General features: G+C 49.2%; 1 protein-coding gene across 1 annotated transcript in view; it reads left to right on the top strand.

Annotated features, from left to right (window-relative positions):
* The window catches only part of PCSK4 (proprotein convertase subtilisin/kexin type 4), a 2,195,633-nt gene that overhangs the window by 1,649,308 nt on the left and 518,674 nt on the right, over window positions 1-27,651 (top strand). The window contains exons 10-11 of the mRNA XM_069215864.1: window positions 1,267-1,370; window positions 10,908-11,025. Of these exons, the coding sequence (XP_069071965.1) occupies window positions 1,267-1,370; window positions 10,908-11,025 (222 nt within the window). The remainder of the gene's footprint in view (window positions 1-1,266; window positions 1,371-10,907; window positions 11,026-27,651) is intronic.

Raw genomic sequence — 27,651 nt, 5'->3', positions numbered from 1 at the left:
ATCATGTTGCTGTGAAACTCGTACTGAACAGTGTCCAGTACTTGCATTTTAAAATGGCTGCTCTGTTCATTCACTATGTCCTAGGTTTGGCAAGGACACAGTGGGTGCATATTGCTTAAGCAGCTATGCCCTCAGATATAATATGGAGTACCCTGCATTAAGGCTATAAGGCCTGCTAGAGTGGTGTCGTACCCATAGTAAATGCAGTGTATGGTGGACAGGGCACACAGACAGTGTACCATGTCGAATTTGTGTTTTAGGTTTATACCAGGACACCCAACCTGCAATGACAATGCTGAGTGTGTCTGGATGCCTGGCCCTAGAGGGTGGCACAATTAGTGTTGCTGCCCTCAGGGGCCTACCGTTATTACCCCATGGCCTGGGTACCTAAGTATCATTTAATAGGGACTTGTAGTGGTAGCTAAAGGTGTGTCCAACTGTGCCAATGCATCACAACAGTTTTAGGGAAAGAGCTCTGGCCCAGGACCTTGGTTAGCAGGGGCCCTGGGCACTACAATTTCTGGGCTACATCATACACCAGTCAAAAAAGTGGGGGCTAACCATGTCAAAAAGCAACCCTTCCTCACAGGTAGTGTTTGGTTCTTTATAGAGTCTTCCTTTTTGTCGCATGGGGTCTTTGGGTCCATTATGCCATCAGCTACTAGTCCAAAATTAAAACATCATTAAACAGCAACAACGTTGTGCAGATTACATTTTCAGTAACTGATTGAAAGCTCTTGCCTTTGAACACTCAGCAGCTATATTGATGATCATTGAGTAATTGTGCTTTAGTTAATATGCTCTTTATTCATAAAAGAGAAGAACGTGTGTGGTTTGGGGCAGGTTAGACATGTCCGGTACAATGATTTCCAGACATAATTGTTTCCATTATTTCATTATGTTGCATGATAAATGTCACCAGTAGACAAGTAGCTCAGCACAGTCAGGCTCTGGCCCAGTCCCCTGTCTTCTTAGACGAGGCTGCCCTTGTACTTTCTGCCTTAACATTTCTTGTGGCAGGATTGTGGTTTGAATCAAGTGCAGCAGTAGGGTCAAGAGGGTGAAGGATGGCCAGTGGGGCAGAAGATGCCCGGTGCTTATCAATCAGCTGCGATTGATAATACAGATTACTTCGGGGTTCCCCTATAATTCCAGCTTAGATAGGAGCCACTTTGGATCCGTCTGTACGCAGCCAGATGCATGTGTCTGTATTTTTCTTTTCTCACATGGTACAGTTAGTCTGAAGAGCACATTTTCTCTTTGCAGCCCAGCTCTCACCTGGAGGGACATGCAGCATCTTGTAGTGAGAGCATCAAGGCCTGCTCACTTACAGGCCAATGACTGGGTCTTGAATGGAGTTGGTCGTAAAGGTGAGTGTGGCACAACATTTTGAAGTCTGTGAAGATGTACTGTAGGCAATTAATGCTTTCTGCACATCATAAAACTGTGGTGCAGTCAGCTGGAATTTCTGTTTCCATTTCTTATGTGTCATTCCCCTCTTTCTCCCTGACTCCATGGGTGTCTCTATAGCTTTCATTGTGATTTCCCATACTCCAAGCCTTCATGTTTTGGTCTCTCATCTGCACCCATCATGCCACATCCTCTGCTCTGTGATAACAATCCACTATGTTGTCTGCTTTGACCTCCCATGTCATTTCATGCATTTTGGGCTCCAGTGTAGTGTCCTCTGCTTTGGGCTCCCATGACATGTCCTCTGCTATGAGCTCCCATGACTTATCCTCTGCTCTGGGCTCCCATATCCTATGTTGTCTCTTCTGCTCTGGGCTCCTATGTGATGTCCCCTGGTCTGTGCTCCCATGTTGTGCCCTCTTCTCTGGGGGCCCTTGTTGTGTCTTCTCTAGATTCTCATTCCTTGTCCCTGTCCATTCTGTGTCTTCTCTGGGCTGCCATTCTGTGTCATTTTACTTGGCTCCCATACCATGTCCTTTTCTTTGGGCTCTGTGGCTCTGTCCTCTGCTCTGAGCATCATTCAATGACTTCTGCACTGGGCTCCCATGCTGTGTCTTCTGTTCTGAGCTGTAATCCTGTATCCTTACCTCTGGGCTCCAATTGCTATGTTCTCAGCTGTAAGCATGCATGTCTTGTCTTATAGTCTGGGCTCTGATGCAGTATCTGCTGCTGTGGGCTCCCAGGCTGGATCCTCTACTCTAGACTCCCATTTGCCTGCCTGCTGTTCTTGGTTCCCGTTCTTTGTCCTCTGCTCTGGGTTCCCATGTTGTAGGAGGCTGGCCCTCTGTAGTGTGCAAATCTTGCACACTGTGCAGGGGGTACAGGCAACTGCACTTTGGTTTACAGAGGTAAAAACTAGACCACCTAATGCTCTAATTTTTATGGTAGCTTGGTTGAGCAGTTAAGCCAATCTTGGAGAAGTGCAAAGCATTTGTTGTACTCACAGTATCAATAAATCATGGCATACACTTGAGACCAATTTACAAAAATACTTCAGCTTTTTTATAAAAAGTTTTAAGACCACGACCATCAAAATTGGTACTTTTTAAGTTATGATTTTTAAAGTTTTAATAAAGTTAGCCTTTTTATGTGCAATTACGCACCATAGGAATCAATAGAAATATACTTTGAAAATCCACAGTAAATTAGGCAATGCGTTTATCAATGTCTCCTTTTGCGGTATGTTAAGGTCGTCGGTGGGTACCCTGAACCAGGTGGAGAAGTTTGAGCAACTCCCGGTTCCAGCAGGAGCAGCTGCAGAAAGTTGATGGAGCTGGTGCCAGGCCACTGCAGGTGACCGTTTGGAAAACCACTGCTCAGGCGGACGTAAAGGTAAGTCCTGTGGGTCTCCTTGGGGTGTTCAGGTCGCAAAGGGTGTGGCACCCATAGGTCACAGCTGGATCTTCATTGCAGGGCAAAGGGCAGCCGGATGCAGAGCAAATCTGTGAGCTATAAGCTGTGCGCAAAGGTGCCCTTGGAAGAAGGAGGTAGGTAATTTTGAGGGTCGCGTCCAGGTCAGCAGGGCAATCTCCTGGGAGGTGGTTCCTGAAGTCCCTCGACTGGGGCTTCCTCCTAGTCTTTTTTCAGTCCGGAATGGACTGTCCTTCTAAGTGTCCGACGTGAGGTGAGCAGCACCTGGGGCTATTGCACGGTCTGGCCACTGGAGGCAGCAGTGCCACCAAGCTTGGCATATTAGTAGGTTTTGTACTCATGGTCCGATGGGTGTAGTTTGGTCTGGCTGCAGTGTCCATTTCTTTGGGCAACAACTGGCCAGTGAAATGGCCTTCACTAGGTCTTTGGTTGCCTGGTGTTGCAGAGTGATGAAGGGAGATCTAGAGAGAGATTTTCGGCAATTTTTGAAGAGTGGAGGTTGTAGGAAACTGCCCTCTTTCAGGCATGGTTACCCCCATTTTCTGCATGTTGTTAGTGTGTTTGACTGTGTCTACTGAGATCCTTCTAACTAGGACCCCAGTAGTTATGCCCTCTCCTGTAAATGTATGCTAACTTTACCTTTTCTTCACAGAATTGGCATACTGGTCCCCCCATGTAAGTCCCCAGTGTATGGTACCTAGGTACCCAGGGCATTGGGGTTCCAGGGGATCCCTATAGGCTGCAGCAGTTATTCTGACACCCATAGGGAGCCCATGCAAAAGGTTCTGCAGGCCTGCCATTGCAGCCTGTGTGAATCGAGTGCATGCACTACAGTCACCCCTATGGTAGGCCCTCTCAGCCCAGAGGACAGGGTGAAGGTACCTGTGTGTGAGGGCACCCCTGCACTAGCAAAGGTGACCCCACAAACTCCAGATCCATTTTTCTGGACTTTGTGAGTGTGGGGATGCCATTTTATGCATGTACAGGTCCATTCCGATCATCGATTTTATATGGAGCGAGGGTACAAAGATTATGCGCAACCCGGCAACAGTCCCACCAGTCCCGCAAAAACTGGACAAGAAATACAAAGCAACCCAAAATTCTCCGGCATGTCTTACTGGCCCCCCAAAGCCTGACTCGGTTATTTCACAAGCTGCTCAAAGGCGTTCTAAGAACCCATTGACGCCTATCTGTACTCCTCCAGACAGAGAAGGAAGGAGATTGGATAATGTGGGCAAAAGATTCTCCTCCATGTAAGCAATCACTGTCAGAGCAGCAAATTCATTGGCAATCCTGGGTCATTATGACTGGCAAATGTGGTCTGATATGCAACCTTTCTTGGACCTCATTCCTGAAAGCAAGCAAGCAGAGGCAAGGAAGATCCTCCAAGAGGGTGAGCGTACGTCGTAAGAAACAATCGACTGCGCTCTTGATACAGCTTCTACTGGTTTTTGCCAGCTAGCTGGTGCCGCTGTCTTACGCCGCCATGGTTGGCTCAAAGCCACATCTTTCAGGCCGGAAGTGCAGTCCTGTATCCTCGACATGCCCTACGATGGCGAATCTCTCTTTGGCAAGCACGTATATGACGCGCTTCAAGCCATCAAGACCGACACAGACACTGCCAAGTCCCTAGGTACCCTGCAGTACCGGAAACAGCCCTTTCGGGGTGGTTTTACCTCATTTCAAGGTTCCTTTCACAGGCAGTACCAACAACCCCAATATAGGCCTTCCTACCAACAACAGTACAGGCAACCATCTATGGCTTCCTACGCCAGACAGGGAGGTAAGAGAAGACAGGGTTCACAAAGCAGAGATCAACCCAGAAAGCAATGATCTTCTCCAGGCACCGGCTATGCTTCCCCAATGTTCACACCATCAACAAATAGGAGCAAACATTTCCAACTACATCCAGGAGTGGAAGAAAATAACATCAGACAAATGGGTGCTGGATATAGTGACAAGAGGTCATACCCTGGAATTCATACAAAAACCACTGCATCATCCACCAAGAACAGGCAGACCTCTCCATCTTCGTCTGCTTCAACGGAGGTATTCATTATGTTTGCCAAGGGAGCTATAGAGACAGTTCCAGTTCAGCAACGAGGTCTCGGATTCTACTCCCGTTTCTTCCTAATAAAGAAGTCAGGGGAATGGCGTCCGATACTAGATCTCAGGAAACTCAACAAGTTCCTTCTGAAGCAATCTTTTCAGATGATCACACTGTCAGATATCCTGCACCTCCTCAATCCTGGTGATTTGATGACAACTTTGGATCTCCAGGATGCCTATTTCCACACACCAATACATCAAATATCTCAGCTTTACTGTAGCCGGTGCCCATTATCAGTTCAAAGTCCTACCATTCGTGCTGAGATCAGCTCCAAGAATCTTCACAAAATGCCTTGCCCCAGTCGCAGGCTTCCTCCGCAGCAAGGGTTTCCAGGTGTTTCCATACCTGAACGACTGGCTCATAAAAGCTCCGTCTACGCTACTAGCCTCCAAAGCGACAAACACTTGCTTAAAATTATTCCACAGTTTGGGGCTAACAGTGAATCTACAGAAGTCGATCACACTTCCCTCATGCAGAAGAGATTTCCTGGGTGCAGAATTAGACACTATCCAGAACAAAGCATATCTCACTCCAGCAAGGGAGCAGAAGCTAACCCACTTAGCTGTCAGAATCTCCACAAAAGAGTTTGTTTCAGTACGACTGTTCAAGTCGCTTCTGGGCATGATTTCCATAGCCATCATCCTGGTTTGACTAGCAAGGCTGAGAATGAGACCGTTGCAAGAAGAACTACAACTCCAATGGACCTTAATAACTATCACACCAAAAATTCGGCAGGCGTTGAAGTGGTGGTCTCAGACCAACCACCTCCCCCAAGGTCTTATGTTTCTAGCACCAATAACAGACCTTGCCATCACCACACATGCTTCCTTGGAAGGCTGGGGAGGCCATTTGCAAGACATGCGCATTCAGGGCAGATGGTCCAATCTCCAGAAAGGAATGCACATAAACCTGCTAGAACTGAAGGTGATCCATCTCACGCTCAAAGCTTTTCTTCCACGCATCCCAGGGTCCTCAGTGTTGGTCAGGACGGACAACACAACAAGTATGTTTTACATCAACAAGCAGGGAGGAACAAGATCCCTCTCCTCAGTCTCTTTGGGACTGGCTCACACTGCACAATGTTCGCCTCAGGGTGGAGCACCTGCCAGGGGTCAACAACGCCCTAGCGGACTCTCTCAGCGGGACGGACGACAACTGCCATGAGTGAGAACTCAACCAGAACGTACTCAACGGCATCTTCCAACTATGGGGTCAGCCGATCCTAGACTTGTTTGCCACCAAGCTGAACGCCAAATGCCACTTCTACGTCAGTCTACGTCAGTCGATACCCACTCCCGGGGTCGTGGGGAAATGCTCTTTTGATGAGATGGTCCGGGATCTTTGCATACGCATTTCCCCCCATCCCTCTGATTCCCAGGCTCCTCAGGAAAATGAAGTCCGAATGCTGCAGGATCATTCTTATAGCCCCCAGATGGCCCAGACAGTACTGGTACACGGAGCTCCTAATCCGGTCTGTGGCCAATCCAGTCCGCCTTCCTTGCAACCACAACCTTCTCACAAAGAATCAGGGTCTCATCCTTCATCCCTACCCAGCTTCGCTCCAATTGCATGCTTGGCTCCTGAGTACAGAGAGTTTCACGATATGAACATCGATCAGGAATGCAGACTGATATTATCTAGGGCACGAGCAGAGAGCACAAATAAGACGTACAAACTCAAGTGGAAGAGATTTTGTGTTTGGTGCTCTCAGAACAACTTCCACCCCTTACAAGTTAACCCTGAGCAAATTCTTTCTTACCTTCTTTCACTCTCCAAGGCTGGTCATGCATCAGTCAAGATTCACGTAGCAGCTATAGCCTCCTATAGGCGATCGGCTGAGATGCCCTCAATCGGCTCATCCAGAATCATTAAGCAGTTTATGAAAGGACTCTTCCGCACTTTCCCTCCGGTGCGGCTACTCCGCCAGAGTGGCACCTTAATATAGTCTTGTCTCAGCTCATGAAAGCTCCTTTCGAACCCATTCACAGGGCGGAACTCAAGTACATCACATGGAAAGTGGCAACCCTGCTTGCTCTCACTTCTACCAGGAGAGTCAGTGATATACAGGCGTTCACTACTAAAGAACCCTTTTTGTTTTTTTCTAATGACTTTGTTATGCTCAGAACCAATCCCAAATACATTCCCAAGGTGCCATCTTCATTCCATCTCAATGAGCCCGTGATACTACGAACCTTTTTTCCAAACCCAACTACAATCGCAGAAAAAACTCTACACTCTTTGGACATCAAACGAGGCCTCAAATTTTATCTTCAAAGTACCAAACAAATCAGAAAATCAGATCAACTCTTGGTATCTTATTCTATTGGACGACAGGGAGCAGGAGTCACCAAGGCCACTATAGCCCGGTGGATTTCCTCGACAATCCAATTCTGTCACACCAAGGCAGGAAGACCATTGACTAGGTGCCCGAGAGCCCACTCCACGAGAGCAGTCTCCACATCGGCTGCTTTGTTTCAGGGTATTGCCCTGGATAAGATATGTCAAGCTGCGACATGGAAAACTACGCACTCCTTTACGCAGCACTATTGTTTGGAGTCATCACAGAGAACCGACTCTCTAGTAGGACAAGCTGTTCTATGCCATCTCTTTCATTAAGGTGAGACCTTTCCTTGGTTATATAGAAATGTTTTTTATATGCAAATAACCGTGATTTCCATCATATATACTCTGATATGCTTCTATATAAGTATATATTTAGTTTATATGAATAAATATATATATATATGTGTGTATTTATAACATGAATGTTCAGTATATGTGTACATGTGCTTAGAAGTATCTATATTTCTCTGAAGTTCATAATGCAAGATTTATGAGCTAACTATTTTATATTGGGTATAAAGGATTTTCATGCTCGCACCCTCCATCCACTGCGGGGAATAATGTTTATCAACAGTACTGCTGACTATTCAGATTCAAGCATGTGAATTTATGAAAGATCCATTACTGGATAAGAAAACAAGTTACTTACCTGTAACTACAGTTATCCAGTATTGGTATCTTTCATAAATTCACATGCAGCCCAACCTCCTCCCCTTTGACGCTCGCATTTACTCTCAGGTTATAATCTTTCACTCTCGTGCTGGAAAATCTGAGGGAAGGAGCTTCTCTGGAGAGTGTTCTAGAGGGTGCTGGTGCCTGATTGGTCAGCAGGCAGGTTTGGGTCCTTTTCACAAAAGGACTTGGATAGGCTATATGAGCAATCACTGTTTACATTATAGCCTATGGCAAAAAAATAAAGTTTTATTTGTTAATTATTGCTATTTTATGTACCGTGGGACTCCCACTTCGATGACGGGGATGATTCAATCATGTGAATTTATGAAAGATACGAATACTGGATAACTGTAGTTACAGGTAAGTAACTTGTTTTCTTACTAGGTAGGGATCTGCACTTATACCTAGTTTCAGGACATAGGCCTTGATTACAACCTTGGTGGAGGGGATACTCTGTCACAATCGTGACAGATATAACGTCCGTCATATTACAAGTTCCATTATATTCTATGGAAATTGTAAAACGGCGGGTGGGATATCCGTTACATTTGTGACAGAGTATCCCATCCGCCAAGGTTGTAATCAGGCCCATAGTCTCTGGGGTTTGGGTAAGAGAGGGATCTAGGCTTAGTCCTTGCTCCAAACTTCTCTAAGAGGGACTAGAAGTTAGAGGGGTTAGGCACACCCTACACCACTCGTAACACAAACATGCCTTCAGGGCAAAGCACATCTTAGGCTGTGGACTCTCCTTATGAGAGCCTCACCTTTCAGTAGTTGAGGGAGAAGTGCAAAGAAAGGAACCTGAGGTAGTAAATACCGCCATGGAACAGCTGGCGAAATGGGTGACTCGGAGTGTCCCCTGCACAGCCCCATCACCAATCCACTGCCCGAATTACGGGCAGTGGATTGCGCAACGGGTGCTGCTGCACCCGCCGCACCGCCACATTGCCGCCGGCTCCATTAGGAGCCGGCTGCAATGTTATGGCCATACTCCCCGTTGGCCCCATACTCTGTTTCCGCCTGCTGGCCCAGCGGGGATGTCAAATTACAGCCGGCGGATTTCAGGCCGCACTGGCGGCCTGCTCCCGCTACAATATTGCCAATATTGTAATGAGGGCCTTTGTCCTCTGCTCCGGACTCCCAAGCTGTGTCCTCTCATGCTATGTTGTCTGTCCTGGGGTCCTGCCATGTCCTGTTGTCTCAGCTCTCATGCTGTCTCTTCCTGTGCTTTGTTCTCTGGTCTTTGCTCCCAAGCCGTGTCTTCTCATGCCATATCGTCTGTCCTGGGGTCCTGCCATGTCGTGTTGTCTCGGCTCTCATGCCATGTCTTCCAACGCTTTGGCCTCTGCTATGGACTACCAAGTGCGTCTTTTCATGCTACATCGTCTGTCCTGGGTTCCTGCCATGTCCTGTTGTCTCAGCTCTCCTGCTGTGTCCTCTGCTCTGCACTCCCAAGCCGTGTCTTCTCATACCATGTCGTCTGTCCTGGGATCCTGCCATTTCCTGTTGTCTCAGCACTCATTCTGTGTCTTCCCGGGTCCTGCTTATCCTGCTGTCTTGGCTGTCATGCTGTGTCTTCCTGTGCTTTGTCTTGTGCTCTTGACTCTCTAACCGTGTCTTCTCATGTCATGTCGTCTGTCCTTGAGTCCTGCCATGTCCTATTGTCTCGGCACTCATGCCGTGTCTTCCCATGCTTTGTCCTCTGCTCTGGACTCCCAAGCCATCTCTTCTAATGCCATGTCGTCTGCCTTGGGGTCCTGCCATGTCCTGTTGTATCGGCTCTCATGCCGTGTCGTCTCATGCCATGTCATCTGTCCTGGGTTCCTGCCGTGTCCTGTTGTCTCAGCTCTCATGCCGTCTCTTCCCGTGCTTTGTCCTCTGCTCTGGAGTCCCAAGCCGTGTCTTCTCATACCATGTCATCTGTCCGGAGGTCCTGCCATGTCCTCTTGTCTCGGCTCTCATGTCATGTCTTCTCATGCTGTGTTGTCTGCCCTAGGGTCCTGCTATGTCCTGTTGTCTCGCCTCTCATGCCATGTCTTCCCGTGCTTTGTCCTCTAGTCTTGACTCCCAAGCCGTGTCTTCTCATGCCATATCGTCTGTCCTGGGGTCCTGCTGTGTCCTCTGCTCTGGACTCCCACGCCGTGTCTTCTCATGCCACGTCATCTGTCCTGGGGTTCTGCCATGTCCTTTTGTCTCAGCTCTCATGCCATGTCTTCCCGTGCTTTGTCCTGTGATCTCGCCTCCCAAGCTGTGTCTTCTCATGCCACGTCGTCTGTCCTGGGGTTCTGCCATGTCCTTTTGTCTCAGCTCTCATGCCATGTCTTCCCGTGCTTTGTCCTCTGCTCTGGACTCCCAAGCTGTGTTTTCTCATACCATGTTGTCTGTCCTGGGGTCCTGCCATGTCCTGTTGTCTCGGCTCTCATGCCATGTCTCCCCGTGCTTTGTCCTCTGCTCTGGACTCCCATGTTTTGTCCTCTAGTTTGGGACCATATTCCTGGGGTTACCCTTAGTAAATGTCTAGTTACTGACATGTACTAGACAATATTTTTGTAGTCAATATTTAGAACTTGAAATCCTAGTAGTAAACCTTTCTGTGGTCTCCTTTTGTCTTGGTTCACCATGCTGCTCCTTCAGAATTATCCTCAATTTGTCCTTAAGTCTTGATTTATTGTGTCCTCCGGTCTCTCGTATCCTGGTGTGCCCTCTGAGCTGGATTCCTCCGTGGCATGTCTTCTGGATTGTGGGCTTGCTCTTCAGTGACACCTCATCTGTTCTAGCTGTTTATGATGTGCTCTGCCATTAATTCTGGCCTTCAGTGAGTGTTATCTCTGTACAGTTAGGATGATTATTTGAGGTAGATGGTGTCTCTGACTAGAATTGGAGAATTGTTTCTGCTATAATGTTTTCCTGTATAACCATGACCCCTTCTCTGTTCCAGTGAGCCACCATTATGGATATGGACTTCTGGATGCTGGTGTTCTAGTGGATTTGGCCAAGAAGTGGGAGACTGTTCGGCCGCAGAGGAGATGCTTTGTGAAGATCATATCCTCGCCACAGTAAGTGGGGCAGGGCTTTAGGCTGGATGAAGAGTGGGTGAAAAAACAGGCGGTGCTCAACAAGTAATAGTACCTGTGCCACGCTCGCACCCTCCTCTACCCAGACATGGGTAACCTAAAGCTGCCTCGCCAGGGACAGAGGTCAACATGAATTTTGGAATTAAGGGACTACTCTATCAATATTGAGGTGTGGGCTGATCCTGCCCCTGTGTTTGCAGAGTGGTCGTGCGGCGCTATGAGTATGCTTTCTTGGTTTCTGGAAACGAGTCATGGAGGGTTTGTGTGCCACAGGATAGAGCTGAATTTGTTCCAGGTCGGACGGGGACCCGCCCGGCCGTTTGGGCTGGTCTCTTCCTGTGGGACCAACACCAATATACATATGGTTGGTCTCTGTCTGAAGTGGTACACTGAGTGAAAAATGATGGGCTGGAATGTGTCCTGCCTGATTTTCGGTGGCGGAGACATTTTCCAAGCATTTCACCCATCAGCTGTGCTTTCCACTCTATGAGCCTTACTCTCATTGTGTGATGAGGGTTTCTCATTCTCCTGGCTTGGGGTTTGCTTCAAATGTCCTCTCATTGTTCAGACAGGAATCATTGGTTGGAGAGCACTGAAGTCAGTGCATCACTCTGCTCGGAGGTCATTGGGGTGAAGTATGCCTGATAGATTCACATGCTTGTCAAATTTCTCATCTTTTGCTGGGAATCGCCAGTACCAGGAGTTAAATAGTGATAGTAAACACTTAAGTTAATATTGCTCTTAGTACAGTCTGTGCACCTCCTTGTATGGCCCAAACTCCTGCAAGGTGAGGCAGGAAGGTGGTCGACTCTCTGGAGGCAGGTCATCAAATGAACATGGATGACACCGCGGATGAGCCTCAGAGCAGAGGACACAGCCTGCAAACTCAGAGCAGACAGCACCAAATGGAAGTCCAAAACACATGAAACAGCATGGAGGTAATGGTTTGGAGTACACTGCAGCAATGTGCCTTGCTGTCTGATGGATTGGTCTTGAGTTTAAGTACATACACTGCCTTACTGTCTCCTTGGCAGGGGGGCGGGCCATCATCTGTCATGGGTTGGAGTGCACTGCAAAGATATGCCTCACTGTAGGAGGCTGGCCTGGTTTGTAGTGGGTACCTTGGGTACTTACACCTTATACCAGGTCCAGTTATCCCTTATTAGTGAAATGTAGTAATGTTCTAGCAGCTTAGGCTGATAGAGGTAGCTATAGCAGAGCAGCTTAGGCTGAACTAGGAGACATGCAAAGCTCATGCAATACCACTTATAGTTAAACAGGCGGTCATTCTGACCGCGGAAGCACCGCCAACAGGCTGGCGGTGCTTCCGGGGGCATTCTGACCGCAGCGGTAAAGCCGCGGTCAGAAAAGGGAAGCCGGCAGTTTCCCGCCGGCTTCCCGCTGCCCCAGGGAATCCTCCACGGCGGCACTGCAAGCAGCGCCGCCATGGGGATTCCGACCCCCTTCCCGCCATCCTGTTTCTGGCGGTTTTCACCGCCAGAAACAGGATGGCGGGAACGGGTGTCGTGGGGCCCCTGCAGTGCCCATGCCACTGGCATGGGCACTGCAGGGGTCCCCTAACAGGGGACACGTCGCGATTTTCAGACACTGAAAATCGCGACGGGTGCAACTGCACCTGTCGCACACCAGCAACTCCGCCGGCTCCATTCGGAGCCGGCATCCTCGTTGCTGGTGCTTTCCCGCTGGGCGGGCGGGCGGTCGCCCGCCCGCCCAGCGGGAAAGTCAGAATGACCGCCGCGGTCTTTTGACCGTGGTACGGTCTTCTGGCGGTTCCCGCCAGGCCGGCGACTTCCGCCGCCGGCGGGGGTCAGAATGACCCCCAAAGCGTGCTTCTGCTATAACTAAGACAGGGTGAACTATGTAAACACTTAGGCGGTCATTCTGACCCTGGCGGTTGTAAACCGCCAGGGCAGAGTGCCGCGGAAGCACCGCCAACAGGCTGGCGGTGCTTCCGGGGGCATTCTGACCGCGGCGGTAAAGCCGCGGTCAGAAAAGGGAAGCCGGCGGTTTCCCGCTGGCTTCCCGCTGCCCCAGGGAATCCTCCACGGCGGCGCTGCAAGCAGCGCCGCCATGGGGATTCCGACCCCCTTCCCGCCATCCTGTTTCTGGCGGTTTTCACCGCCAGAAACAGGATGGCGGGAACGGGTGTCGTGGGGCCCCTGGGGGCCCCTGCAGTGCCCATGCCACTGGCATGGGCACTGCAGGGGCCCCCTAACAGGGCCCCATTTAGATTTTCAGTGTCTGCTTGGCAGACACTGAAAATCGCGACGGGTGCAACTGCACCCGTCGCACACCAGCAACTCCGCCTGCTCCATTCGGAGCCGGCATCCTCGTTGCTGGTGCTTTCCCGCTGGGCGGGCGGGCGGCCTTTGGGCGGTCGCCCGCCAGCCCAGCGGGAAAGTCAGAATGACCGCTGCGGTCTTTTGACCGCGGTACGGTCTTCTGGCGGTTCCCGCCAGAACGGCGGCTTCCGCCGCCGGCTGGGGTCAGAATGACCCCCACAGTATTTCTACACAAGTAAAGACAATACTCAGCGTTACCACAAATAAAGGTATTTATTTGGGTGACACAGTACCAAAAATATCTTAGAGACAATACTCCTTCTGGAGGTAAGTATTATACACAATATGTACACTAGACACCAAAATTAGACAATTAAATAATCATAGAACAGTGCAAACAATAGCAAATAGCAAAAAAGATTCTGATTGGCTGTTGGTACTAGGGCTATGATTGGTGGATAGGGCTGGGATTCTGATTGGCTGTTGGTTCTAGGGCTATGATTGGTGGATAGGGCTGGGATTCTGATTGGCTGTTGGTTCTAGGGCTATGATTGGTGGATAGGGCTGGGATTCTGATTGGCTGTTGGTTGTAGGGCTGGGGCTGTGATTGGGGGTCAGGAAATAGGGCTGTGACTGGTGATTAGGGCTGGGTCTCCCATTAGTTGGCTAAATCAGAGTTTAAAATCGGATTGGCTAGGGTTAGGACCAGCTTCTTATTGGCCAGTAGGGCTATAAAAGGCTAGGATTCAGGGCGTCTGAGCCCAGGCGTCGAGGCAAAGGGCGGAGAGGACAAGGGCAGTTGCCTGTTTGGGCCTGTTCGGGACAGGTAGGGACTAGGGACTAGGACCAAAAATGCTGCCCAATTCTCATTCCACCAGGAATGGTTTCTACCCCAACACATCCCTCAACATGCAAACACATTATCTGCAAAGATATCCAACTCATGCATCACAAACTGACCACAGACATATTGCATTGCCCCACCACCCAACACATTCTCTTCCAGGGGATCCTCATCAAAGTCATAAACATTGAATATTCCCGCCCTTGTGCGGGGACCCCGGAGCATATATATAAAATACATACATATTATCATGTGTAAAACAGCAATGCAGGCTATAATCATAAATAGGCTAAAATGCTTTATTTCTATGCAAGTTTTTTTTTTTTTTTTTTTTTTTTTTTTTTATATTATAAAATCACAATAGATCATAAATATCTACCTAAGCCCCCAAAAACTGGACTTAGGGAAGTAAACAGCAGTAAATAGCAGCGAAAAATAGAAAAAACTACATTGAAAAACAATGAAGCATTCTTAGCCAATAGGCTGCATGCAGGTTAACACAGGAGAACCATAAAAACTTTGGCACCGTGCCTTTAAGACCCTGAGCACCTCCAGTATCCCACCATGCCTCAGGGGTGAAGGGAAGGTGACAGTTGGTTCACAGTTAGGTCAGTTCTTTTTTCCGGCTTCTTCTGAGAGGATCCTGGAGCATTGAGCTCTCAGTTTTTCTGAGTTTTTCTTCAGAAAAATCCTTAAAAATAGTGTTTTTCCTGTTTACTCGACAGATAACATCTTTTGTCTGAGTTTGGAAGTCTTTTTTGACAGAAAATGCCATCTCTTTTTGTAAAATGTCCTTCTTGTGGGAAGAAGAAAGCCCAGTCAGACCCACACTCTCTGTGTATTGTCTGCCTGCCACAGAGTCACTGTCCTGACACCTGCAAGTATTGTAAGAACATGTCAAGGAGGACTCTCAAAGACAGAGAGAAGATCAGGCTACATGGGCTTCAGGAGAGGAAAAAGTCAACATCCTCTTCACTTCCCAGACCTACAGCAGAAGGAATGGCCCGATCGACGTCGACAGGTAGGATTGTGCCTGTTTGTTCTCCATCGACGTCATCGGCACCACCGTCTCACCGGCATAGATCGCCGTCGACGGCGACCAGACCGACGTCGAGGGACAAAACGTCGAAGCATGGACACAGGGGTACATCTCCGTCGACGGCAGGCCGCCGTTCGGCGTCGAGCCATCTCCGGCGCTCCCGTTCGCCGTCGAGAACGTCTCACCCCTTGGCGTCGAAGGACACGACACCAAAAACACCTCGACGGCATGAACATCCGCCGTCGACCACTCGCCACTCAACGTCGAGACACACGACAGCGAGTAGGTCCAGGTCCCGCGATAGGCGATCGGCGTCAAGACACTCGACGGCAAGTCCTCCGACGTCAAGACCTTCGACGTCGAGAACAGATCAGCCATCGCAACCTTCGACGTCGAGGATACAATCGACGTCGACACAACCTTCAGCTGTGTCACAGGCAGTAGAGCCAGCGGACAAAGCTCCCTCACCGGTGGTCTCTATAAGGAGTGCATCATCCCATTCCAGAGCATCGGGGCATGTTTCTCCCATCACTCTATCACCCAGATGGTTAGAGAGCCTGAATAGACCGGCAGCATCCCCGGATTCACAATACTCTAGGATGTATTCTCCTACTGCCTCATTACCGAGAACGCCATCGCCTACAGCTAGATCAGGACGGGCTCGTTCTGCTTCTCGTCAGCCGACCACAAGACCTGCACACTCTGCTACAGCCTCTCGGAGCAGGTCCCGTTCCCGAAGGAGAACCAGGTCACGAACACCACGCAGAAGATCACCTTCTTGGTCTTCTTCAGGATCGTCTGTTGGGCGCTACTCCCCCACACTCACAGATTCTCCACCTGCTAGGATTTCCCCGGTGGATGATATCACCACTTTTAATGAGGTTCTTCTAAGGGGAGCGCAGAAGCTAAATATTGAGGTACCGGAGCCGGCCACCTCATCCTCAGTTATCTTTGAGACCCTACAACACAGATCAGTCTCGAGAAAACTGCTGCCACTAGTACCGGGTTTGCTGCAACCGACTATGGACACTTTTCTGTCTCCAGCCACTCTCAAGTCTGCCCCGGCTAGGATTCAAAAGAAATACAAAGCTCCGGAACAAGATCCTTTATTCCTGCGGAAGGATCCGCCACCGGACTCTGTGATCTTAGCCGCAGCCAGAAAAACACACTCTGTGGCATCATCTTCCACAGTCCCCCCGGATAAGGAGAGCAGACACCTAGACTCTCTGGGGAGAAAGATGTGCGGTACGGCGGCATCTGCTATGAAGGTCTCCAGCGCCTCAGCACTTCTGGGCAGATATGACCGCTCTCTGTGGGACTCACTCCACAGATTTACAGAAAAGTTGCCCAGGGAAGATAGACAGGACTTCCAGGAAATCTTGCAGGAAGGGGGCCTAGTATCTAACCAGGTCATCAGCGCGGCGGCGGACGGGGCGGATTTGGCTGCGCATGGGTATGCGCACGGAATCTGCGCTAGGAGATCTTCCTGGCTACGGCTCACGGGTCTGAAACAGGAAGCACAGCAGCGCATTTTGAACCTCCCATTCAGCGGGAGTTCGTTGTTCGGTACCCACGCGGATGAAGAGATGGCCCGAATGAAAACGGAAGTCGACACGATGAGGGCAGTGGGCCTGGAACGTAAAAAAGACTTCAGGCGGAGGTACAGGCCGTATGACAGACGACCATTCCAGCAGAGGGTTCAAACCCCTCACTGGTCTCAGAGGCCACAACAACGACAGGGACGTACCCTGTTTCAGGCACGTAGACCCACAAGAGACCGAGGGTCAAGTAGACCTCAACAGTCTACAGCAAAGACACCATCAAAGCAATGAGGCATTGCTTCCCTCAGCACTGTGCACCACTCCTGTGGGGGGAAGTGTTACGCATCATCTTCGCGAGTGGCACTCCATCACAAAAGACAAATGGGTGCTCAATATTGTCGAACATGGCTATTCTCTCCTTTTCAAAAAACCTCCTCCACACTTGCCGCCAGCAAGGTGTTTTCCTTCTCATCTCAGCCTGCTACGCAAGGAAGTTCTCGCACTCCTACAAAAGAAAGCTGTAGAAAAGGTTCCTCCGGCACAAAAAGGAAAAGGGGTGTACTCCCGTTACTTTCTGGTGGCGAAAAAAGGTCAACAGGGCCTCTTCAGGCCAATTCTGGACTTACGGCTCCTGAACAAGTACATAAGAAAACAAAAGTTCAGGATGCTAGCCCTTCACCAGATTGTCCCGCAACTGTATCAGGGAGACTGGATGTGCTCCATCGACCTACAGGATGCATATTTTCACATCCCAATAGCAACCAAACATCGGAAATTTTTACGTTTCCAGATAGCGTCACAGCACTACCAATTCAGAGTCCTTCCATTCGGCCTGAAGTCTGCACCCCGAGTCTTTTCAAAATGTGTAGCAGTGGTAGCGGCACACCTTCGAAGACAAAAAATATTCGTCTACCCCTACCTGGACGACTGGCTAGTGAAGGCCTCATCTCCGGATCAGGCGAGAAAACATCGAGATATCGTTCTAAGAACTTTCGAGTCTCTAGGTCTTCAAATCAACCACGACAAGTCAACCTTGATTCCAACACAAAACCTCCACTACCTGGGAGCGATACTAAACACAGAGCTCCAAAGAGTGTATCCTTCGGAGGAACGACTTTTATCAATCCACAGGAAGTGTCAACAACTATTAACAGCCGATGCACCTACAGCTCGTCAGGTGACATCGCTTCTGGGCTCCATGGCTTCATGCATCTTCATTGTCCCGAATGCCAGGCTACGCATGAGGCCCCTTCAGGAGGCATTAGAGAACAATTGGAGCCAAAAGACTGGTCACTGGGAGGACAGAGTTCGACTACCAGCAGTGGCTTTTCAATCACTACAATGGTGGATGCACAGACCTCACCTGTCGATAGGTTCTCCGTTTCACCAGACAATTCCAGTCGACACTCTGGTAACGGATGCGTCTCTTCAGGGTTGGGGTGCTCATCTGGGTTCCTTCCAAGCTCAGGGTCTGTGGTCCGACAAGGAAAAGAACTATCACATAAATCTACTGGAACTCAGAGCAGTCCATCTGGCTCTCAAATCTTTCTCTCCATTGGTTCAGGGGAAATCTATCCTAATTCAGACAGACAATACAACCACAATGTATTACCTGAACAAACAGGGGGGAACAAGATCACTACCTCTGTCTCGAGAATCCCAAACGATATGGCATTGGCTCCTGGCCAGGGGAATGTCTATCACAGCGGTACACCTGCCAGGTCAGCAAAACGTAGAGGCAGATTTCCTGAGCAGACATCTGGAAGACGCGCACGACTGGGTCCTACACGACGAAGTCGTCGAGGACATCTTCGGTCAATGGGGTCGACCCCAGTTGGATCTCTTTGCAGACGAAACAAACAAGAAATGCCCAGACTTCGCATCCAGGTTCTGCCGTCCGGGATCTCAAGGGAATGCCCTGTTGATCAACTGGTCAGGGACATTTCTCTACGCCTTTCCACCGATTCCCCTCATACCGGCAGTAATCAACAAATTTTACAACTCCAGAACCAGAATGATTCTGATAGCGCCACAATGGCCCCGCCAATTCTGGTACACGGACCTACTCAACTTATCGGAAAGACCTCACAGGAGGTTGCCGTGCAGACCGGATCTCCTGAGCAGAATGGAAGGCAGAATCCTACATCCCAACCTTCCCTCTCTGAGCTTGACAGCATGGCTCCTGAATTCCTACAGTATGGGCACCTAGGGCTCTCACAGGAGTGCATGAGCATCTTGAAAGAGTCAAAACGACCTTCCACGCGGCGTTCTTACGCTTTTAAGTGGAAGAGATTTTACATCTGGTGCTCTCAACAAGGTATAAATCCCATACGAGCTCAGGAGGACGTCATACTGTCCTATTTACTTCATCTGGTGAAGTCTGGTCTGCAGGTATCTTCTATTAAGGTTCATTTGTCTGCAATTACAGCGTATCGTAAGTCGCCTTCTCAGGAATCCTTCTTTACAATACCTGTAGTCAAGGATTTTTTAGAAGGCTTGAAAAAGGTTTTTCCTCCCATTCGGAGACCTTCTCCCCCATGGGAACTGAATGTAGTCCTGTCAAAACTTATGGGCCCTCCTTTTGAACCTATCCACAAGGCCTCTTTACAGCACCTTACGTGGAAGACGGCTTTTTTGGTGGCCATTACTTCAGCGAGGAGGGTCAGCGAAATTCAGGCTCTGTCTTGCAGAGAACCGTACACGGTTTTTCACGATAATAGAGTGGTTCTGCGAACTCACCCATCTTTCCTTCCGAAGGTGGTGTCAGAATTCCATATCAATCAGACTATATCTTTACCGACTTTCTTTCCCAAGCCGGAGACTCCGGCTGAGAAAGCATTGCACTCTTTAGACTTGAAAAGAGTGCTGAAATTCTATTTGGACAAAACAAAACCGATTAGACATTCTAACCATTTGTTTCTAAATTATGGTCATTTAAGAACAGGAGAGGCAGCGTCTAAACGAACGATATCAAGATGGATTGTGTCTTGTATTGTTAACTCTTACCAACTGGCTAATAAGAGATTACTGGCTAGGCCAAAAGCGCATTCCACAAGGGGAAAAGCGGCTACTGCTGCCCTCCTTAACAATGTACCAATTTCCGAGATTTGTAAGGCTGCTACATGGAAGTCTGTGCATACCTTTACTAAGCATTACTGTTTAGACTCGGATGCAAGAGCGGATGCCCAGGTGGGGCAGGCCTCTCTTAGAAATCTATTTGCATGAATATATATCTTTTCCTGCACTTCTTTCAGACAGTCCGCAGAGTTTAGGGATGGGCTTGCTAATCTATTCAATGTTTATGACTATTGATGAGGATCCCCTGGAAGAGAAGGATAAGTTACTTACCTGTAAATCCTAGTTCTCTTCCAGGGGTATCCTCATCAAAGTCATAAACAACCCACCCTCCTCCCCGGACTCAAGTCTCCTGGAAGTGCAGGACAGATTATCTTTCTGATCAGTTACACAGATTGTCACCGTAAAAAAGTACTGACCTAACTGTGAACCAACTGTCACCTTCCCTTCACCCCTGAGGCATGGTGGGATACTGGAGGTGCTCAGGGTCTTAAAGGCACGGTGCCAAAGTTTTTATGGTTCTCCTGTGTTAACCTGCATGCAGCCTATTGGCTAAGAATGCTTCATTGTTTTTCAATGTAGTTTTTTCTATTTTTCTCTGCTATTTACTGCTGTTTACTTCCCTAAGTCCAGTTTTTGGGGGCTTAGGTAGATATTTATGATCTATTGTGATTTTATAATATAAAAAAAAAAAAAAAAAAACTTGCATAGAAATAAAGCATTTTAGCCTATTTATGATTATAGCCTGCATTGCTGTTTTACACATGATAATATGTATGTATTTTATATATATGCTCCGGGGTCCCCGCACAAGGGCGGGAATATTCAATGTTTATGACTTTGATGAGGATACCCCTGGAAGAGAACTAGGATTTACAGGTAAGTAACTTATCCATACCCTACATACAACACATATACATATACACCCCATAACTACTACAGTCAAACACCTTCATACTCACAGCAAACACTACTCTGTCCCCTCCCACTAACACTACCTGCCACCGCCCACACAATACAAAACTACAACATACAATTCTCTCAGTTTCAGTCTCCCAGATACACACTCTCTACACATACTAACCAAAAACACTATCCGCTGTTCGCTTCACACAGACCGCCTGAACTCATAACAATGCCAAAACCCTGCCTTCATAAACATCATCTACACACACTCTTCCCCCCTGCTCACCAATTACACACAACCATACAATCCCCACATTTCACTCCACCACACATATTACCTCTTCCAGTCATCTCAACTAATACTTATCTCCCTGACACACATCCATCACCTCATATACACCTCATACATTCATCTCCAAAACACATCAACACCCCATCTAACACTCAAATTCCACTTAACAGCACTAACTCACATACAAATCCCTCACCAAAAACAACTACACCAATAGACCCTCTCATTATTCCACAAAAACAATACCAACCACAAACATCAGCACATCAAAGCAACACAAACTTACATTACACTCATCATCATACCCACTCTCACCCCCAAGACTACACAAAGGATACAAATTCCACCCTATCTCCACCCCTACCCCCCCACTCTTCACAAACACCTACCACAAGCACCCCATCCCAGCAACCTTCATTCAGTCGCCTCTCCTCCATTGCACAATTTAGAGCCTTACATCATGATCCACATGCTCCTCCACCACCCCTAACCCATACTCCATCCACACTAAACAAACGCAAACAAAATAAAAAACATGCCACTCATAGCAACCTCGCATCCCCTTGTTTGTTTCATAATAAAACTACCCTACAAAAAACACTACACTCCTCATGGCTCTCTCAGCCACCAAGTTCACCACCCACACACACAGACCCAACAAAATGCCTCCTTAACCTGCTGGAAGAGGAACACTATGTTGAAAAGCAAGACTATTGTGAGCCTCAAACAGTTAACACAACTAGCAACACTCCTGCTTCAAGCTCACATTATACTACTTACCCTTCTACTAAACAAAACAACACTACCACTAACACACCCTTTCTGATGGATACAACTACCTGTGGATTCCTCACCTAATGAATTCTCCCATGGCGCCAGCATTCGACGGAAATCTTCTTCCTAGTCTCTGCACGTCGACGAGGACGTCACTCTAGCCCACGCGACGCCGTCTGACGTCATACAGGCAATAAGAGGTCCTCGACGACGTGACGACGTCAGTTCCCTTTTTTCCGTGCATTCGAAACGGTTATCTTCGAGGGAGCAACTGTTACTTTTGTGGTTACAGTGTATTTTTGCTGCGTAGTCTTTCGCTGTGGTAATAATGTTGCAGAGAAAGTCTGGATTCAAGCCTTGTCGTGAGTGTGGAGGCAAGATGTCAGTGACGGATCCTCATTCCGACTGCCTTTGGTGTTTGAGCTCCGACCACGACGTCTCGACTTGTGATTCATGCCAGCACATGAATCCAAAGGCCCTCAAGGAACGTGAGGCGAAGCTGTTTATGGCGAAATCGAAAAAAGAGAAGCATCACAAGAAGTCTTCTTCGCCAAGACATCGGCGTCATCGAGACTCCCGGCGCCGTAGAGAATCTCGGCGTCATTCGAGCAAGGAGACTCGTTCCAGGTCTTCGGATCGGCGCCGAAGGACATGGGAGATCAGTCCCACGGTTACGCCTCATCCTTCGACGCCGTTGCCCTCTCCGGCGTCTCCGACTTCACCTGGACAGGCGTCGGTGATTGAGGTATTGGAGCCTCAGGTGTTATCTCCGGCGTCGCAGACGTCGAGGCCGGCGTCGGGGTCGCCTCCGAGACAGGCACCCCAGTATCCGGCTTTTCCCACCCCTGGAGCCGATAGTTCCGCATTCTTGAATGCGATGTATGCCATCTTCCAACAGATGGCTCCAGGGGGTGCTCCGGCTGGGCCTTTGGCCTTTTCATTGGGTGATCCTGCGCCTCTTCGGCCGGCACTCTTTATGCCCTTTCTCCCGTTTGGGAACGTGGGCTCGGCGCCGGTGTCGGCGCCGGTGGCCGTTCCGGTGGCTTCAGAGGGATTGGCCCCGGGGATTTCCATCCCGTCGACGTCGGGATTTCGGCCTGTGACTCCGGTGGGTCCATCTGCTTCGACTGCTCTTTCGTCGGCGCCGAAGTTACCTGTGGCGCCGGACGCGGCGTCGGTGGCTTCTGAAGATCGGCGCCGATCTTCGACTTCGGCGGAGGCATTGTCGACTCCGCGTATTGAGCAACGGCTTCATTCGAGGAGACGTGCTCTCCGTGTATTAGAAGAGCAGGAGTACCAACGAGCCCTGGAAGAAGGAGAGCTAGAGGACTCGGGTGATGGGCTGCGTGGTCTGGAGTCGGCCAGTGGGCTGGACACTTCCCCTGAGTGGGATCTTTCGTCCCCAGGAGAATATACTGAGGAGGCTGCTTCCTTTCACGCAGTAGTACGGAAGGCAGCTAGTTTTTTGGACCTGCCTTTGCCGGTGATGGAGGCAAAACAAAACCTTCTAACAGAGGTGCTACATCCGGCCTCAGCTGCGGCAGAGCCTCTTTTGCCATTTAATGACGCTCTGCTGGATCCGGTGTTAGAGGTGTGGAAGAGGCCGGCATCTTCCCCAGCAGTTCACAGGGCCGTGGCCAGGAGGTATCGGGCGGCTCCAACTGACCCTGGTTTTCTGTCTAGGCACCCTACGCCGGAGAGCTTGGTGGTGCAGGCCTCCTGTTCATCCAAGTCAGCGCCTGGTTCTTTCCCGACGGTGGCTGGGGACAGAGATTCAAAGAAACTGGAGGCGCAGTCCAGGAAGATTTTTTCGTCCTGCAGTCTGGCGTTGAAGGCCACCAACGCAACCTGTATCCTGGGGAGGTATATTCATGCTCTGATGGATGACATTTCCTCATCATTTACAGAACTTCCCCAGGGTCTTTTGGACGTTGTTTCAAATGCCCAGGCTGCTGCGACCCAGATTATCCAGACTGGACTGGATACGACCGACTCGGTGGCCAGAGCAATGGGCACAACTGTGGTGGCAAGGAGGCAGGCCTGGCTCCGTAACTCGGGCTTTTCTGCGGATGTACAGTCCACATTGTTGGATCTCCCGTTTGATGGGGACAAACTGTTTGGAGCCAAGGCTGATTCGGCCTTGGAACGTTTTAAGGAGAGCAGGGCCACGGCTAAGTCGTTAGGGCTCCAAGCTCCTTCTTCCATGGCCTCTTCCAGATTTTTCAGGAGGTTTCGTGGATTTGGGCGTGGCTCTTCCTCCTCTTCCTTTCGGGGAAGATATCAGCAACCTGCCTCTTCCCATCCCTATAGATCTTTTAGAGGGAGAGGTAGGGTCCGCACCAGAGGAGCCTCTCAGCAGCACTCTGCCTCTTCCTCATCCTCTGGCGGGGTGCAGCAGGGGAAGCAGCCTTAGGCTTCCACCATTCCCCACTCAATCCTCTCCTGTAGGGGGAAGATTACAGCATTTTCTCGCCAAATGGAAGACTGTTACAACGGACACATGGGTTCTCAGTATTGTGGGAAAAGGCTACACCCTTCCCTTTCGGGAGTTCCCGCCCCTCATCCCACCCCGCCCTTCATATTGTTCAGAAGAACACCTCCTGTTGCTAGAACAGGAGGTACAAGCCCTCCTTTCAAAGGGCGCGGTGGAGTTGGTCCCAGAGCAGGAAAGGGGTCGAGGATGTTACTCAAGGTATTTCCTGATTCCCAAGAAGGATGGTCGTTTGAGACCAATCCTGGACCTGAGGATCTTGAATTGGTTCCTCAAGCAGGAAAAGTTCAAGATGCTGACCCTAGCACAGGTGCTTTTGGCGTTGAACAAGGAAGACTGGATGGTGTCTGTCGACTTGCAGGATGCTTACTTTCATATCCCGATACTCAAGTCACACAGGAAGTATCTCCGGTTTGTGGTGGGATCGCAGCACTATCAGTTTGCGGTCCTTCCGTTTGGTCTTACTTCAGCACCTCGAGTCTTCACGAAGGTGATGTCGGTGGTTGCGGCAGAACTCAGAAGGAAGGGGATAGCAGTATTCCCTTACTTGGACGACTGGTTGATCAAAGCCAAGTCCCCGGAGCTTGTGTCGCATCATCTGCAGTCAACAACCCAGTTGTTGTTCGACCTGGGTTTTTCGGTGAACGAGCCCAAATCTCACCTAGAGCCCTCTCAGCGCCTCCTGTTCATAGGGGCAGTACTGGATACAACATTGGGTCGGGCCTTTCCTCCGCCTCAGCGGATTCAAGATATTCAGGATTTGGTTCCAATGTTTCGAAATGGAGCGGTAGTTCCAGTCCTCAAGGTCCTTCGTCTGCTCGGTCTGTTTGCCTCCTGCATTCTGTTGGTCACGCATGCTCGCTGGCACATGAGGGCTCTTCAGTGGTGCCTCCGAAGGCAGTGGTCTCAACACAAAGGGGATCTAGAGAGTACTGTCAAGATCTCCAGAGATGCTGCTGTGGATTTGAAGTGGTGGATTGCAAGCAACAATCTTTCACAAGGAAAGCCGTTCGAGCAGTCGCCACCAGTGGCCACAGTCATAACGGATGCTTCCACTCTAGGGTGGGGAGCTCATCTGGGGGATCTGGAGATCAAAGGCCTTTGGTCTCCAGAGGAACAGATGTTTCACATCAATCTGTTAGAGTTACGGGCTGTACGTCTGGCTCTCAAGGCCTTCCTCCCTTCCCTTCGTGGTCAGTCGGTACAGGTTCTAACGGACAATACTACCACAATGTGGTACATAAACAAGCAGGGAGGAGTAGGGTCGTACCTTCTCTGCAGAGAAGCTCTTCGACTATGGTCCTGGACAAAGGACCATCAGATTTGCTTGATAGCAAACCATCTGGCCGGAGTCTTAAACGTGCGTGCGGACAGTCTCAGTCGCCAATTCTCGGCAGACCACGAGTGGCGTCTCCATCCAGATCAAGTCCGTTTAATCTTCCAGAGGTGGGGGTTTCCTCGGGTAGATCTGTTTGCCACTCGAGAGAACGCGCATTGTCCGTTATTCTGCAGTCTCCAGTATCCGATGCAGGGAGCGTTGGGGGACGCGTTTCAAATAACCTGGTGCAGCCAGTTGCTTTACGCGTTTCCTCCCATACCCTTGATTCCTCGAGTATTGAGGAAGATTCGCCAGGACCGGGCTCTAGTCATCCTAATAGCTCCGGATTGGCCAAGGAGGGTATGATACTCCGACCTTCTCCAACTCTCAATGTGCCCTCCGCTCCGTCTCCCTCTCAGGGCAGACCTCCTCTCGCAGTCGCAGGGGCAGGTTTTACACCCCAACCTCCAGAGTTTGCACCTACATGCCTGGAGATTGAACGGGGCAACCTGAGTTCCTTCTCTCTCCCGCCTGAGGTAGTGGATGTTATATTAGCGGCCAGGCGACACTCCACTAAATCTATCTACGCTAATAGATGGTCTAAATTTGTTGCGTGGTGTGGAGAGAGGCAGATTGATCCCTTACATGCTCATCTATCGGACATTTTGTCTTTTGCTCTGTCTCTAGCGCAGAAAGGTTGTGCAGTGGCTACCATTAAGGGTTATTTATCGGCCTTGTCAGCCTTCATATGTCTTCCAGACCAACCATCTTTATTTAAATCCCCTATTGTTATCAGATTCTTGAAAGGTCTTCTAAATAAATATCCTCCAAAACCATTCGTTATGCCGCAATGGGATTTGTCCTTGGTCCTGACTTTCCTTATGGGGTCCCCTTTTGAACCTATGCATTCTTGCCCCTTAAGGTATTTGTTTTTAAAAACAGTCTTCCTGATAGCTATAACATCAGCAAGGAGAGTGAGTGAGTTGCAGGCCTTATCAGTAAAACCTCCTTATACAACTTTTTATGGGGATAAGGTGGTGTTGAGGACCAAGGCTGCTTTCCTCCCGAAGGTTGTTTCACCTTTCCATTTGGCTCAGGCAATTACTTTGTCCACGTTCTATCCTCCGCCTCATCCTTCCAAAGAGGAAGAAAGACTGCACCGTCTAGACCCAAAGAGGGCGTTGAGCTTCTTTATTGATAGAACAAAGGATTTCAGGCTGGAGGATCAGCTGTTTATTGGATACGTGGGCAAGAGGAGAGGAAAGGCAGTCCACAAGAGAACACTATCCAGGTGGGTTGTTCTTTGCATTAAAATCTGTTACTCTTTGGCAAAGAAGGATCCTCCTGAGGGCATTAGAGCTCATTCCACCAGAGCTAAGTCGGCCACTTCGGCCTTGGCCAGAGGTGTTCCTGTGGTCGACATCTGCAAGGCCGCAACTTGGTCGTCCCTTCACACTTTTGCAAAACATTACTGTTTGGATTCTGAGGTTAGAAGGGACGGCCATTTTGCACGGTCAGTGCTGCAGGATTTCTTGGTTTGACCATTTGGGCACCCACCGCCAGGCGTGGTAGTGCTTTGGGACTCTATTCATTAGGTGAGGAATCCACAGGTAGTTGTATCCATCAGAAGAACGAGTTACTTACCTTCGGTAACGACTTTTCTGGTGGATACATTAGCTACCTGTGGATTCCTCACGGTCCCACCCGCCTCCCCGTTGCCTTTCTGGTCTTACCAAGTAATCCTTGAGTGCGCTCCTCTTGGTCTTCGAGGGTGCAATAGATGTTGTATATAATATATTTATATATATGTATATATGTATATATCTTTGTGTATATACTTGATATGTATATATATTTAAAAAAAAAAAAATAAAAAAAAAAGAGAGTTATATATATATATAAAAGATTTACAGCTATTCAGGCAAATGTTGTGTATTTTACAATGTTATGGGATGTTGCCTTGCTCTTTCATTGCATTGCCTGGTTGTTCTCATGCACGTAAAAAATGATTGGTACTGACGTCGG

Source organism: Pleurodeles waltl, chromosome 12, assembly GCF_031143425.1.
Source record: "Pleurodeles waltl isolate 20211129_DDA chromosome 12, aPleWal1.hap1.20221129, whole genome shotgun sequence".
Taxonomy (NCBI): Eukaryota; Metazoa; Chordata; class Amphibia; order Caudata; family Salamandridae; genus Pleurodeles; species Pleurodeles waltl.
Note: the sequence above shows the minus strand (reverse complement) of the source record. Positions and strands in the feature narration are given on the sequence as shown.